This window comes from Panthera tigris, chromosome A2, assembly GCF_018350195.1.
Source record: "Panthera tigris isolate Pti1 chromosome A2, P.tigris_Pti1_mat1.1, whole genome shotgun sequence".
NCBI classification, from domain to species: Eukaryota; Metazoa; Chordata; class Mammalia; order Carnivora; family Felidae; genus Panthera; species Panthera tigris.
The window spans coordinates 125,745,231-125,761,099 of NC_056661.1; the positions used below are offsets into that span (position 1 = coordinate 125,745,231).

At 44.2% G+C, this 15,869-nt stretch overlaps 1 protein-coding gene across 3 annotated transcripts in view; it reads right to left on the reverse strand.

Moving 5' to 3' along the window:
* Window positions 1–2,204, reverse strand: part of AOAH (acyloxyacyl hydrolase) — a 167,213-nt gene extending 165,009 nt beyond the window's left edge. Inside the window, exons 1-2 of one of the 3 annotated variants that reach the window (XM_007078576.3) lie at window positions 1,984–2,204; window positions 1,504–1,695 (exon numbers count right to left, since the gene is read on the reverse strand). In XM_007078576.3, the coding sequence (XP_007078638.2) occupies window positions 1,504–1,630 (127 nt within the window). In that variant the 5' untranslated portion in view covers window positions 1,631–1,695; window positions 1,984–2,204. The other 2 variants (XM_015535929.2, XM_007078575.3) reach the window with 2 other exon arrangements.
* Between the last annotated feature and the right edge of the window lie 13,665 nt (window positions 2,205–15,869).

Genomic DNA, 15,869 nt, shown 5'->3' on the forward strand with positions numbered 1-15,869 from the left:
GGATTCTCTCTCTCCCTTTCTCTCTGCCCCTCCCCCACTTGCTCTCTCTTTCTCTCTCTCTTTCAAAATACATAAACAAACTTAAAAATTGTTAAACACTGTTATTCATTCATCTTTGTATCTCTAGCCCAGAGCACAAGGTCTGGCATGTGGTGGCCATTCAGTGACCATGTGGAGAGGGGACACATAGGAATGTTTGGGAAGTGACTTTGTGCCAGTGAGTGTGAAGTCAAATAGTCCTGCTTTTTTTCAGAAAGTAGTGGAAGCCCAACCAGAAACTCCTTGTATTCTCCTGCCTCTCTTCCTCTTACCTGACGCCCTTCCTCCTACCACCAGCTGCGAATGAGCTAACCCCACATTCAGCCCTGCAAACCCGAGCACCCTCATATCCTCATGTCCCCTTTCAGGAGACACTCCCTCCCCCCGTTGCTGGGACCGTCGGTGCTAATGGCTCCCAGCTAGTGCCTCTGCAGGTATTGCCTCCACTGAAAGGAGCTGCCCCCTGGGGTCAGTTCATATCCAGTGACTGTTCACTGTTGGCAGTTCCAGTGTCTGGACCCACTGCAGGCCACTTTGAAGGGCCATTTTAGCTCCAGAGTGGGATTGGCGTGCGTGTGTGTGTGTGTGTGTGTGTGTGGCTGTTACATAGCCCATATTTTCCTTCTGCCTATTCCTGCTGCTTTATTCCCTCCTCATGGTGTTTTCCTCAAGAGCACACCTCAATAAACACCCCTGTGTGCAAATTTCTGAGCCTGTTTCTCCAAGGAACCAACTCAAACAGTGAGACCCCAGCTGGGACAGCCTGCAGCCCCTGGCTCAGGACAGTCATTGCCCAGTAAATGTTGATCACATGATGGACACATCTTGCACTCACCTTTCTTCTTAACCATGTGGACTGGCCAACAACTCCAGGCAGTTAGCCAGAAATTGAGAATTGTGGAAGTGGGTGCTAACCCGTCATCAAACCCAAGTAGCAATAGACTCCCTGAGCTCTCGGGGCCGTGGAGTATTTGTATGGGCATCCAAACGAACACCCATGGCTAATGAGGATGGCCACAAATTCCTTAACCTTCCCACGAAAAGGAGGGAACTATGTCCCCTACCACTGAGTCTCAGGGGAGGAACCAGGAATATGGCAGAAGTCATGCTGTCTGATGTCAAAGACCACCTTCTTTCTACTGTGCAATGCTGCCTACTGTCCTGAAAGGGGTAAGAATTTCAGGCTTTTCTAAGGGTTGTCCCTCCAAGAGAAAAAAAAAACTACAATCACCAGCGAGGTGGAAGACTTACACAACTAATTCAAACTAGCCACTGGATAGCGTCCTTCTGTGCACACATATGTGCTCACTCTCAGGCTCAAGGTTTTCTATGTTGGGGAGGTTATTGTCACCTTACTTGGAATTCAGAGCTATTGATGTCACTAAATAGGTGATTTACTATGCAAGCAAAGTATTTGACCCCATTGTTATGCCCACATAAAAAATATGCAAAACACTTACGTACCTAGACAGGTGTGGCCATTGGGGTTTCTGGTGCTTGGGGAGTCATCAGAGGCTGGAGACGCCGAGGTGCGAAGCGGCAGGAGTAAGAACAGAGGAGTCACCAAAAGGATATTCCAGGGGGACTTCATCTTGGAGCTGTGCACCACGAGAGACCAGCCGGGCTGCAGAGGCTGCCCGCTGAGGGACTCTGAAGCTGAGGCCACAGAATCTGTCAGTCTGGCTTCCCTTCTCCACTCTTCCCTCTCTGATACACACACACACACGTCCCGCACTCTCACATACAGACTTTTCATAAGTGTGAAGGGAATAGAAAAACATACAAACACTCACAGACCCACTCCTTCCTTTTGCAGAAGCCCCGAGAGAGAGCCAGCGGCCTGGGCCCCGGAAAGAGCTGCAGGGAGTCCCTGGTGAGCAGGTTTTCTGAGTTAAAACTGAAGCCAAAGGAAAAACCCAAATGGCAGCAGCTGCAGCCACATACCCTTTTATATTGCTGGCTGAAGTCAGTCGTAAGCCTCAGGAACCTCGAGTCTTGCTGGAATCATCCTGTGGGGTGGTTAGGAGGCCTTCCTCTTTCATTCTTGCCAAACAAAGCAAAACTAAAACTGAAGAAAAAAAGACCCACAGACACACAACTCTAGCAATTTGGTCAGCCGTGTCCACAGCCTGTGGAAATGACAATTTGCTGTATTCACAAGTTATTTCATTTTGCTCTAAACAATTTTGTGTGGTAAGATCGAGCTCCTTATTTTGTTGCTAAAGAATATTCTGGTCAAGTAGCTGTTTTCCTCTGGAGGAGTTGGACTATTCCTTCCAGGGTCAAGTTTTGCCAAGGCCTTCTGTTTGGTGTGCAGGGAATAAGCAATGCAGACAAGAATGGACTGTCAGCATGGCTGGATTTTAAACCTAACGTGAAAAAAAAGATGTGCTGTAATTAACCCACTTGTAGTTACTCAGCTGTATATGATGCATCTCTTTTCTCCAGAATTCCACAACGTGTTTATATTTCCCACCTCACATGATTTGTTCGTTTTCCAGAGACTGATTTTCTGTTTTGAAGATGAGAACTGAATGCAGTTTTTCTGGAGGAAAAAAACTGAACCAGATCATAGATAGAGAAAAGACATATCATCTGAATGCTTTGTTCTAAAACAGGATACAGCGAAGTCACATGCCATGCTCAGACGAGATAAGGGGATTGGGTCAAAGTACCACAATCTAGATATGCCTGGGAGATCCTGCAATTTTTACTCTCCTTGTTTAGGCTCTGAGGAAAGCTTATTATAAACTTTATGAAATGTTATGAAAGCTATCAGACTTGGTAGACATTTCTCCTCCTCCTCCTCCTCCTCCTCCTCCTCCTCCTCCTCCCTCTCCTCCTCCTCCTCCTGCTTTTACTTAAGGAATAGCATTTTAAATAGCAGGCAGAATTTTAGAGTTGTATTCTTTCCAGGATGTAGGAAATACCAATTTTTAGGCTTTGAAGAATTCTTTGTAGGCATTAGTTTAACAAATGCTAATTCATCAAAGCTCTGAATCTGCAGCAGAGATATCACACTCCAGAGTGTTCCCCTGCTTATGTCCTGGCACACGTTGGGCCAAACAGATGCATGATGTCCTTGGACCTGTGACTTTCTTTGAGGCTGAGCTGCTGGTTCTCAAGGTCCCTGACTCTGTGACCAAGGCAAGCTCTGGAGGTCACTAGGACCACCACAGGAGGCAGGGCCTAGAGAAGTTCCAGGGACTTCCTGGAGAGACAGACCAATGGAATGATTATGAGCACATACTGCAAAGACAGAAAGACCCATGTTCAAATACCATACCTATTGTTTACTTCTGAGTAATGTATCATGCCAGTAATGTAACATTTCAATCCATCAGTTTCCTCACTGTTATTGGAATAATAATGATATTTGTCTTACAGGGTTGCTGGAAGGATTAAAATAGATGATGTATCCAAACTATAAAGCGGTGTACCTAGTAAGAAGTAAGTGCTTAGTAAATCAAAGCTCTGGTTATTATCCCAGTAGGAATGTGATGAAATCTGCACCCCAGGCCAGCCTTTGTGAGAATTATAAGACATCGTGGTAGTTTCAGGCCAAGATGTGGGGAAATGGCATGGATTGGAAGAGGCAGCATTTATTGAATGCCTTCTATGTGCCGGGCAGAACTCCAGGAATGCAGTCTAGTTTGCTAACCCATAGGTCAGTAAGGAATTTTCAGGCAGCTTCCAGAAGAGCACTTGGCACAGGCTCTGGGCCTCCTGAGGTTCTGTTGGTTCTAGATTTATAGCTGTGTGCAGGCTGGAAGCAGGCTTCTCAGGGTGAAAGGAGTTTCTTAGTGGAAGGCTGTATGCAAACTTTAAGCCTTGTTATTCACGTGGGTGACCTGGGCAGTTCTAACCACAACCACCCCAGGAACAGTGAGCCTTGAGACAACCTGGTGTGCTCAGGCTTCCAGGCTGGCCAAACTAGGAATTCCTGGTTTAGCTGTGCAGCAAGAAGCAAGTCATTTGCCATTTCCAAGGGTGAGATTCCTCAGCTGTAGAGGTGTATCCCAATTATACTTGACACACAGTAGGTTTTCCATAAACAGAGTGATTTTCATGCTTGAAGATCAAATTCTTACTGGGCAGGGTCAAAAGAGGAACCCAGAAACCAGGAAGTGATTTTGCTAACTGATGCTGAAGTGTGTGTGCCTGCACACCACCAGACAAAACCTTTGTGTCACCAAGGTGGTGTCCCTCACAATGGCGTCCCTCCCAATGGCCCGTCTCATTTCTCCCAGCAGGGCTGCCTTTGTTCATCAAGCATTGAGTGCAAATGACCCAGGATCCCTGCACAACTTGCTGACAGGCCCTGGATATACCCGTGGTTTATAACAACTAGCTGGGCCCTGTGTGATATCCCTAGAGGACCCCTGCTGTCAGATGCTCCAATTCCGATTTTCTCAATATCTGCCTTTGGGAATAAGATTTCTTCCTTGCAGCATTTTGTTACTTTGCTCAGGGAGTTTTGATTCAAACCACAGTCCCTGCAGCAGAAGGCTGAGGGTTTATAATTCCCAAATACTACACCTGTGGTTCTGGTTTGTTCTGTCTGAATATGCTTCCTGATTACTTTTTGACCTACATTGGCCTCAGCTATCTCATTCACAGCGAGTCCTTTAATCAGGGGAAAGAAAAAAAAAAGACCTTAATGACAGGAAATCTTGTAAAAGCTGGTGCTATCACAAAAGCATGTCTTTGACTTTCTCCTGTCTCTGACACCAAGGGTACCTTTTTTTGCTTCTGGTTTCCCAGGATTCTCTGCGGTGGTCCCTGGCTCAGACCCACCAACCCCAGACTCTGTGCTGAGCCTCTTCTCTCCAGTCAGAGCTTATTTATTCTAGCTGTAGCCAATCCTTCTTTCTGTTATGTGCTAGGGAAATAGCAAATTAATCTATAACAAGCCTGCACATCTGCTAATTAAAAGAGTTATGAATTTAGGATGCGGGGACCTACATTTTTACTGTGGCTTCATCACTTCCTAGCTGTGTGCCCTTGGGCAAATGGATCCACCTCTCTGGGATTAGTTGGTTTCACTATAAAATGGGTCATAGAATGCCAATATTATAGAAACATTGTAAGGATTAAGGAGACAATGAGAGTAAAAAAATAAAAATTAAAACAAAACAAAAAAACAAACCCTAACAGTAAAGGTTAGATAAATGTAAAGCTAACAATCAATTAACATTATCCTTCTTAAGTAATATTGGAATTTTAACATGCTTTGGCTTTGTACATTTTCGGAGGACATTTAAAGGCATTTCCATTTTAGTAATGCACATATGTAGATACAAAGTAGGAATTCAGAAAGCCCCAGGGGAGTGGTAAGATTCCCCAGTCCAGGGAGACTTGTGATGCAATTTGAGAAGTAAGCACTAGGTGGGCAGTAGGTGAGTGTGGAGACAAGGAACCCCTCTCCCAGAGGTATGCTGGTAGCTTCCAGTAGGAAAAGCCATGCACCAGGAAATAAGCCAAGGATCCTCTAGTGATGGGTGGCCCAGCAGCAGTGCAAAGCAACCCAGACATACAACAGGATGTGTGCTCCCACACTCCCCACTAACCCTACCCACTCACTCATGTGCTTCTAGGTGGTTGAGATTTGTAGAGATATTTATCTGGTAGGGGTGTGCCATTTATAACCATGGCCTTCTAAGGAGGGTGAATTCTATTAGATATAACTTGTTTTTGTCTGCTGGGCACCTGATAAAAGTTTGGAGAAAGGAGATGCTGTGAATGAACTGCTTTTTATAAATGAGGCAAAAGAATGTGGACATAATCCAGAAGGAACAGGGTAGGAGTAGAGAAATGAGAGCAAAGGGAAAATAGGACAGATGACACACTAGGATCTTTCTGGCAAAAAAAACCCCAAAAAACAAAAAAACAAAAACAACAACAACAAAAAAAAACAAACCCAAAAAAACAAAAACCAGAGAGAAGTGCTGGGAAGTGGGGAGGCAAAAGCCTGAGCGAATAGAAAGGTCTGTGGTAGATTTGCAAGTTGTTTGCTGTGCCACATGGGAAATGATACTTTGCCCAGATCTTGAATGGATTTTTGTGGAAATCAAAGGGAACAAGTTTCTTGTTTGGATCAGGGCCGGGAAGAGCTAAGAATGTACCCATAGAAGCAAGTGCAGAGGCAGAGGGACCAAGAGAACAAGAGCTCAGGAGTTCATAGGTGTCTTGGGGAGGGCTTTGGATTCTCATCTGCTATAGATTGGGGGAGATGATGGTCTTAAATCACTCTTACCTACATCTATAAAGTGGAGTTAAGTTTTCACACAGAGTAAGATAAAATTAACATTGCTGAAATAAGTGAGAAGCTCATTCATTCATTCTTTCATTCATTTTTAGATAAAAGAGGTCCAAGGGTAGGCAGTTCAGTGCTAGTCTGACAGTCCCGTGGTGCCTTCAGGGACCTAAGCTCCTTATTTTCTGTCCCACCCTCCTAGAACTGATTTTCATTCTCAAGATCAGCTAAAGATCTAAAGTAGCTGCTAGAGCTCCAGCTATCTTACCTATATTCCAGGACAGCAGTAGAAGAAAGCAGAAGGTGAGTGGAACTCACACCTTCTCTCATAAAGGCGTTTCTTCCCAAGTCTCCCTCAACATGTTTGCTTACATTTCATTGGCCACACCTGGCTACAAGGGATGCTGGGAAATAGAGTCATATGACCACTGGTAGCTGCATGGGAAGCCAGGGCAGGTGGTCTCTATTCTTGTGGTGATGTGCTCAGCTAAAGATCAGGGTTCTTAAAAGAAGGAGAAATTGAATTGGAGGAAACTGCCCACCATGTGTATTATACATAAATGCATGTAAACATTTTTCTTGCTGAGTTGAATATGTTTGATTAGGTTGTATGAGTTTTTGGAAGGTAGAATGAGGAAGCATACTAGCCTGTCCTATTCCTCTCAGTGGAATTTTCTTTGAATGCTGAGAAGACCTATGCTCCCCACAGACGCTTTTCTCTCCAGCTCTTATCCTAGAGAGCTCATGGAAAGATGAGCTGACAAAAATCCTCATGAAAATCACAGCTGAGATGAGATGGACTAACTTGTCGTGGGGGACCATCATGAGTAAGACAGGCTCCCTCCGTACTGGGGAGTTTGCCACTACATTATAAAAAAACATGGAATAAATCTCTTCTGGAAATACTTTAGTGAAGGAAGACCAAGGAAGATGTAGTAAGGTGCAAATTAAATATAAACAAAATGCTGAACACAACTTTGAGGTTCTTGGTGCAGGACGCCGCACTTGTAGAGGGCCCTTGGATTATATGGTCAGCTAGAGTGGCCATGGTCAGATGTCCTGGGAGATTAAGTGGCCAAACAAATGGCAACCCTGGGAACTGGCCTCAGTCTGAGGGGATGCTATTTCATGGCGAGGTGCACATGGCAAGATGCACATGGCAAGATCAGACCACCAGGTCTATTGAAGGCTTCTTCCCAGCTCCTACAGCAAGCCTGGAGGTCTCTTGCTGATACATTGAAGTCATTGTATCAAGAGTCAGTGAAAGCGTGAAGAGAGAGGATCACGAGATTGCTTTGCCAGTGCCTGGCACAGAGCATGCTTCATGGGCTGCCTCGGAATTCCTGCTGATGTTTCCCACGAGAGGATCGTTGAAGGAAGAGAGGGTGGGGATGAACACACTTGCATGGATTTGGAAAATAAATAACCAGAATAAATATATCTCTGAATGACCTTGTGTTAAGATAATATGAGCCTTTAGAGAAAAAGAAAGACATGAGGAGCTCAATTAAATATAAAATGAGAATTAAAGAAAAGTAGTAATCTTAGTCAAAACACAGTCCATCATGTTATCCCGTTGCTTACAACTGCTCAAAGCTCCCCAGGGCCACCAAGTGAAGGGTGAATTCCTAGTAGGGCTCTCAGTGCTGCTCATCATCTGGAGACTGTTGCCTCCCCGGCCACATTTCTAGTCATTTTGTTACATGCTCTGTGTTCTGGTGACACCAAATTACAAGTGATGTCCCTAGACATGCTCAGCTGTTCTATGCCTCAGTGCCTTTGCATGAGCTTTCACTCTACCTAGAGTGTTCTCCTCTTTGTCTTCCAGGATAACACCTCCTTTTCCTTCAAGGCCACCTCTTCTCAGAAGCCGTCCCTGTCCCTTGCCAAGCACGAGTGTTTTCTCTGTCCTCAGAGCCCCCAGAACAAAATGGGCAAGGCTCCCCTGGCTCTTGCTTCTGTGGCATGGCCTTTAAGGTGGGCATCTGACTCCCCTGCCAGCTGCTGGATAGTTAGCACTGTCCCCACAGAACATGCACCTGACTCAAGGTAGGAACTCAATAAATGTTCATGAGAATAGGAGTGAACAAAAGGAGAAAAATATTTTAGATGTTATAGCAGAATAGTGGAGTAGAATATATTTTTTTACATGTTTAAAAATGTTCTCAGGAGTTGTATGTGAAAGGAAGAAACATTAAAGGCAGGCACCATATTTGGGGTTCAGAACTAGACCCTAGCGCAAACGCTTCCAAATCGGATCAGTGAAGGGCCGAGCCACCAAGCAGGATTTGAGTGGCAGTCCCAAGCCTGGGCAGAGAGAAAACAAGAAGTGAGAGCATGATGCAGTCAGGGGTAAAATCTAGAGTCATGCAATTTCCTCCTGGTTTTTCACAGTTTTTGTAATAAGGTGATAAGGTTTATTTCCCAAGAGACTGTGGACCTGAGCTAGCAGAGAGGAGTGGGGAGAGGGAAGCAAGGGTGTTGCCTTGCTTCATTCCAGAATGAGCTGCTCTGAGGAGCCGGGAGGAAGGGTTCAGCCAGCCACAGGCACTGGAAGACAGAGGAGCCTTTGTCCCCTCACCGGCAATAGCAGGTCCTCTGTGCAGCTTGAAGGTGCCTGAACCGCCTTTACAAATTACTTCTTGCCATGACTTGGGATGGGAGGAGGAAGGCCGACTTAAATGGAGATTACAGAAGAGCCAAGGGAAGTGAGGGTGGGGAGGGGGGTCCTGGGGTCCTGCCAAAGGGACTGGACGATCAGTGTGAATTGGCCTGCATCTTTCTCCTCCTCCCACATCCTAAGTTATGCTTTAAAAGTCACTCTTTCATCAAAAAAATTTTTTTTATTTTGAAGTTTTAGTGTATGTGTGTGTGTGCGTTGATGTGTGCATATGTATGTTGCAATGACTATGGTCCCAAATTCTTCGACACTCCCACTATTGTGAAATGGGGTTCATTTGCCCTCCTCCTGAATCTGGGCAGGTTCATGACTGCTGACCAATCAGTCTGGAAGAAGTGTTTCTGGGCTAGTACCAGGCCCAGACTGTCAGAGGACTGACAGCTTCTGCTTTGGTTTCTTGGAATTCTGAGCTTCCATGTAAGAAGTCTGATTGCTCTGCTATAGAGACCTCGTGCAGACCCTGAGACCATATGGGGAGGGAGCAGTCCCCTGCTGACTCACCTTTCCAGGTGTCACTCCAAAAGCACAGACATGTGAATGAGACCAACTTTGACCTTCCAAACAAAAGTGACCCTCCAGACTAGCCAGCTCAATACCGACAGAGTCCCCCACCCCTAACACCAGTTGATATTACTTGGAGCAGAAAAATCTACCCAGTGGAACCCTGCCAGCAAAGAGATAATAAAATAGTTGTTGTTTTAAGACCTTAAATTTGGGGTCATTTGTTATTTAATAGTAGATAATCAGAACAGTGTGTGAGACTGGAGACTGAATTATGGTTGGCCAGCATGCATCATCCAGGTTGTTAAGGGTTTGAGCATATTTGCCCCATTTCTTTGGGTCTGTGCTTTCCAGAACACCAAAGTCCTTCATTTTAGATCAAACCAATCCAGAAACATTGGACTTTTCTAGTGATCAGAGGTGGTTCCTGCATGTCCCAAAGGGACAGCAACCCAGACTCAGAAGATGAAGGAACCATGTAAGACTTTCAAGGACAAACATCTCCAAATTGCAAGCAAAGATCACATTTTCTGGCTCACACCTTTCAAGTTCCCTGACAACTCTTATGTTGCTTGCATGGGTATGTGGGTTTTTATTGCAATGAAGGTAAGGAAAGGAGAATGAGGTGAAAGAGAGGTTATCTGTCAGAGGCTTGTTAATATGTTGCAACTGGAGAAAAGACTAGGTTGTAGGATTCTTTGTTAACATTTGCTACCTTTGAACTAGGTTAAGATAACACATAACCTACTCTCAAGCACCACAAGGTTGATAAAAATCTCAGAGCCAGCAAACAAGAAAGAACTTTGCCCTGATTCCATTCTCCCCAGAACTCAAGAGACACCATGTCTCTTGAATTAGGATAGAAGCAGGAAACACATGCAGAACATTATAGAACCTGAAGGCCAGGAAGGTCAAGATGACTTTTCTGGAGTCGAAGCCCAGAATGGGAATCCCATTACTGATTTTAAATCCAGAATCCTTTATGCTGCTTTCTTCTATTCTGCTTTCAGGGGCCATTGTTTTTTATTTTATTTCATTCTATTTTATTTTTTAACTTTATTTTAGTAAATGTTTTATGGAACAATATAAAAATTTAAATATATTACATATATACAGACATTATATATGTTACATATATATACATTATGTATATTACATTTATATACATTATATATTACATATATACATTATATATTACATATATACATTTATATTATATATACATTATATATGTTACATATATACATTATCTGTTATATACACATTATCTATTACATATGGATACATTATATATATTACATATATACACATTATATATATTACATATGTGTAGATATATATACACTTTATATATATATATATATATATATATAATTATTAAATATATATTGTTGTTAAGTAGGAACCGAATGTCAAAATACAGCCAGGAAAAAATAAATGTGTTGTAGTATAGCTACACAATTTTTAAATTCAAAATTCAAGGAAATCATTTATGCATATGTTTTGCTAAAATAATATCTCTTCTCTTCTGTTCCATGTGTTTAGGCAGTGAGTCCCAGACAAGGGCATTGCCACTGGGCAAAGGTCCAGGTGCAGGTGCAGTTGAGTTCAGCCTCCTCATCCCTTAGATAGTCTGGATCTGCCTGAGACCTTGAGGGACACACAGACCCAGGTGAGTTGCTTCCAGGCTGATGGGAATGTGAGTTCCCTTCAAGTGTGTCAGTCTTGCATCTCCTGCCTTTTCCCTGAAAGGGCAGTCCTCCCAGATCCTCATCCACTTTATCACAGAGCAGGAAGGTAGGCAGATAGCTGCAGATAGAGGAGTCTGAAATCAAGAACTATTGTATGACAAGGCTGGGAGCTTTGGGGTGAGCCCTGGTGCCACTGGTGAGCCCTGGAGCCCTGTGCTGCCTGCTGGCTCAGTGTCTGGGCCTGACATTGCTTCAGTCCCTGCCAAGTCTCCCGGCGCCAAGCTGATCTGAATTCCCATTAGGCTCCTGACACCATTTGAGCTCTTGTCCCTCTTTATGGAGCTAGAAGGCCTCATCCCCCACCTTATAGATAGCTGTTGGAGCCTCACTGTGCATGGTGTGACCTCTCAAACCACATCCCCTCTGTTCACACGACTGTGTGTGCTATCCATTGTCTACATTTCAGTTATGCCTTACCCTCTGGACTGTACCTCTCCCGGGTTCTTGGTGTCTGTCTGAAATAAGCTCTGGTGCTCTATAGCCATTAGATCTTGAACTTGGGCCCCAATATCTGCCCTGATAAGAGCCAGCCTCAGCAGCAGCATTGGGGCCACCTCAACGTTGTCTGTCTTGGTCTTACAAGCTTTTCCATCCATCTGCAAAGCTGAAGTCCAATTGGTTTTGCATCTGAGGATATCTGAGACGCCTGAGTCCCAGGCTTCCCGTTACTTTAGGGTAAAACTGGAATTTTGGATCATTTAAACACCTCCTTCCGCCCCTGCCCCGGAAAAGGTGTAAATGCTGCTGATGGTGGTCAGCTAACAAGTCAGCTGACCTCTCAGACATGACTAATTGCCTTTATGCAGAGTACGTCTGCCCCGTTGACTCTGACCAAGAGTGAACTCCAAACCCTCATCTCTTAGTATCCTGGGACTAGACTCTTGAAGGCCATTCATTAGACCTGCTCCCCCCCCCCCCCCCCCGCCTCCACCCTGGAATTCACTGCTTTGCTGGAGTATGTTTCAGGAGTGATTTAGTTCCTCCAAAGCCATCATGTCCTCACTGCTCTGTGGCATCAACACCTCTACTTTCCCAGAATTCAAGCCAAAAGAGAACGAGACCAACTAACGAGTGTTTTTTGTAATATGGCTCATTTGAAGTCATCTCCCTGCAAACTGACCTGTGCAGGTAAAACACACAGCCAGCACCTTGGTTCAAAAGCTCTGGTGAGACATCTGTCCTGGAGGGTCTGAACCTCACGGCTACAGGTCACAATATAAGAAATCTACTTAATATCTGTCTCAGAAACTTTCCTTATACTCTTTGATGTGAGAAAGTGATTAGACTTCAAAACAGACCTGTGGGTTTGGAAGGCTGCTATTTGGCGGTTCGGATACAAGAAACCCACATGGAAATGATCCATGCCCAGCTTATCTCAGCTCTGCCAAAGACAATCCAGTTAGCACATGACAGCGGGAATAAGGCACTTGAATTCCACCAGGCAGGGAAATAGTGCATTTTCAATCAACAAGACCAGAAAACTTTCACCCTGTCACTGTTAGCTCTGAAACCTACATCCGTTATTTCCATGGGGTCAAAAGTCCTAAATTATATGATTATGAATGGAAAAAATCAGGTAGTGATTTTCTTTTGTATGCAAATTTTTACTGTAAATAAAATAAGTATATAAATAAACAAGAAAATACGGCATTGATGAAAGTCAAAATGTTTCAGTGAACAGCTTTCAGACTTTCAGCATGAAAACAATTATAAATAAAATATTAAAAGCTTCTACTTGATGCCAATAGTGCCTTTTAAATAAAATTGAATAAATTTCTTATCAGTGGTAGAATGCATTACAAAGCCAGCCGAATTTAATTGGACCCACAGTCTTTGTAGGTTTTTAGAAAACTCTTTGTTGATTGATTCATTCCGTGCATATTTATTGATCCCCTGCTATTGGTCAGCTTGCAGGCGTGAGAGTTAGGAAAACTTACGAAGATTTCTGTCCGCATTGAGTTGACATTTTTTTTTTGGACTCACAGTTGACTTGCTATGCCGTCTGGAAAATACATTTATTTAAATATGGTTACATCGCTTCTGCTTTTTGTGATTGTTTATGCACAGGGTCAGAGCAGGCAGCTGTATGCACAGCCCCTCCTTGGGAAATTCACACCCCCCCACAATTTTCCCAGAGCAGAAAGCCAGCTTTCTTTGTATTACTTTAGCCTGATATAAGAAGAAACAACTTCTTATTTCAGGACACTGACACCAGCCCTTTTTATCTTTCCCTGACTGATCACCTCATATAAAAATTTTGTTTTTTAGAGTCACAGACCTCACTGACAATCTGATGAAAGCTATGGGTCCTCTTCCTAGAAAGAAGTAACACACCCTTATTTGTTTTCTAAGGTTTCATAGATCCCAGGTCAAGAACCCTTGGTTTGGATGGCCTTGCTTTTCCCAGCTTCTTATTCTGTGTTCCACATATGAGAAACTGCCATGAGCTGGAGTTTTCCTGTTTAAATTTAGCCACTTGGGTTGAGAAATTGTGCAAAATTTTGGTCATACCTACTTCTGTATTAGCACTGTGATATAAGCTCTTCCTATTGAGCAAGGGCATCAGGGCGGACACCATCTGTCATCTGAGACGGAGGCTGTTGTCATGAGGCAACATGTGGGAAGGCCCAACCGGAGGCCTGGTCTCCTTTACCCAAGCCAGATACCATACGCTGGCTTTCATTTTGTCTTTTCAGTTTGTGGCAATAAAACCAAAGTTCCTTTGTATCTTTACTTCACGTATTTGAGTGACTCCTTTTATTCCAGTTTGTATTCCCCTTTTTTGCCTTTTGCAAAATCTGCTGGACACCCTACTTTGGGTGTTCAGAGAACGAACAGGTGGACACCCACCAGTTATAGGCTGTCTCCCTTTCTCCTGCCATGAGGAAATGCATTCAGGGGATAGAATGGTGACATTAATTTAGAATTGGTTATGAAACCCACTTCTCTCTTTTTTTTTAATGTTTGTTTATTTTTGAGAGAGAGAGACAGAGCATGAGCAGATGAGAGGCAGAGAGAGACACACACAGAATCCGAAGCAGGCTTCAGGCTCTGAGCTGTCAGCACAGAGCCTGACGTGGGGCTCAAACCCACGAACTGTGAGATCATGACCCAACTGAGCCACCCAGGCACGCCTTGTGTGTGTTTTTTTTCATGGTCTCTCTGTTTCCTCCTTCACTGTGTTCTCATAGACAGTATGCATGCCTCCCTGTTTTTGGTTGACATCTTCATTCTCTTGTGGGCTGAAAGCCAAGCAAATCATGATTAACTTTAAATTTTTTTAACGTTTATTTATTTTTGAGAGAGAGAGAGAGAGAGAGAGAGAGAGAGAGAGAGAATGAGTGGGGGAGGGGCAGAGAGAAAGGGAGACACAGAAACCAAAGCAGGCTCCAGGCTCTGAGCTGCCAGCACAGAGCCTGATACAGGACTTGAATTCACAAACGGTGAGATCATGACTTGAGCTGAAGCTGACTGCTTAACCGACTAAGCTACCCAGGCGCCACTGATTAACTTTAAAAAAAAAAGAGAGAAAGAGGGAAATAGGCTTTGAATGAGAGCTTAAGGAAATTTATCAAAGGACCACCTGACCTTTAGGGGTTTTACTAAGGCATCCCTTTTAGGAAGGAAATCACATAAAAGGGTTTTGGGTCAGAGAGAAAGGACCGGGAATATCATATTCCTTTTGAGCCGGCAAAGTAGAGAAGAAGAGTATCAGAGAGCGGAGCAAGCTCAGACATATATAAAATGACTCGTCTCTCTCCAAGCCCTAATTGAGGGTTGTGGGTGTTGGAAAGGTTGAGGGGGCAGCCAGGATCGCAGAGGTTTTACCCTGTTTTGTTGTTTGGGACCCTACACCATCCCACAGAGAGAATCTCTCAGCTGCATGAGGTGCCTGTGGCAGAGTGAAAAGTGTGGTGCATCAGATGTGGCATGGAGGGGTCTGAATTAGTGTCCCCCAGCTAGCCTTAGCCTAAGTGTTGTGTACTGGGGGGACTCAGAGATTTACCCATGGCATGTAGACAAGGCAGAAGTTGGCTGAGGATGTGGCTGATGAGGTTTTCAAGGTACAAAGAGATAGTATGGGGCAAAGAGATCCAGGAGCCAAAGGGGTGGGGCAGTAGCAAAGTCCAAAGTGGGGCCAGTGCTGTGAGAAGGGCCATGTAGCTGACATGGAGCTCAGAGACCAACGGCAAATTCACCAGCTATAGATTTCAGACTCAGAGGCCAGCAGCAGTGCAGGGGACATCCTTGTGAAAAACAGGACAGCCAAAGGACACTGCAGGAACTGAGCACGTATAGTAAGAGTCCACTCTTTCCCACGACCCTGACATCTCCTCATTTGCCATCTTGAAAAGGAGAGGGGGGAGATCCAGAAGATTGAGCATATACCCAACAGAGACATGGTCATTCCAAGAGAGACTATTCCAACTCACAGAGACTGAGATGTTACTAATTGGCAAGTGAGAGGCCTGAGAAAATTAAAACTTAAAAGCTTAAGTTACGGGAAACTGAAACCTAACCAAGCTTAACCAGCTTGTTCCGCTTCTGTACAATTGCTTGGCGCGCCCATGTATTCCTGATCAATCATTGTTGCCTGGCACATCCGTATATTCCTGATCAACCATTGTTACTTGGCACATCC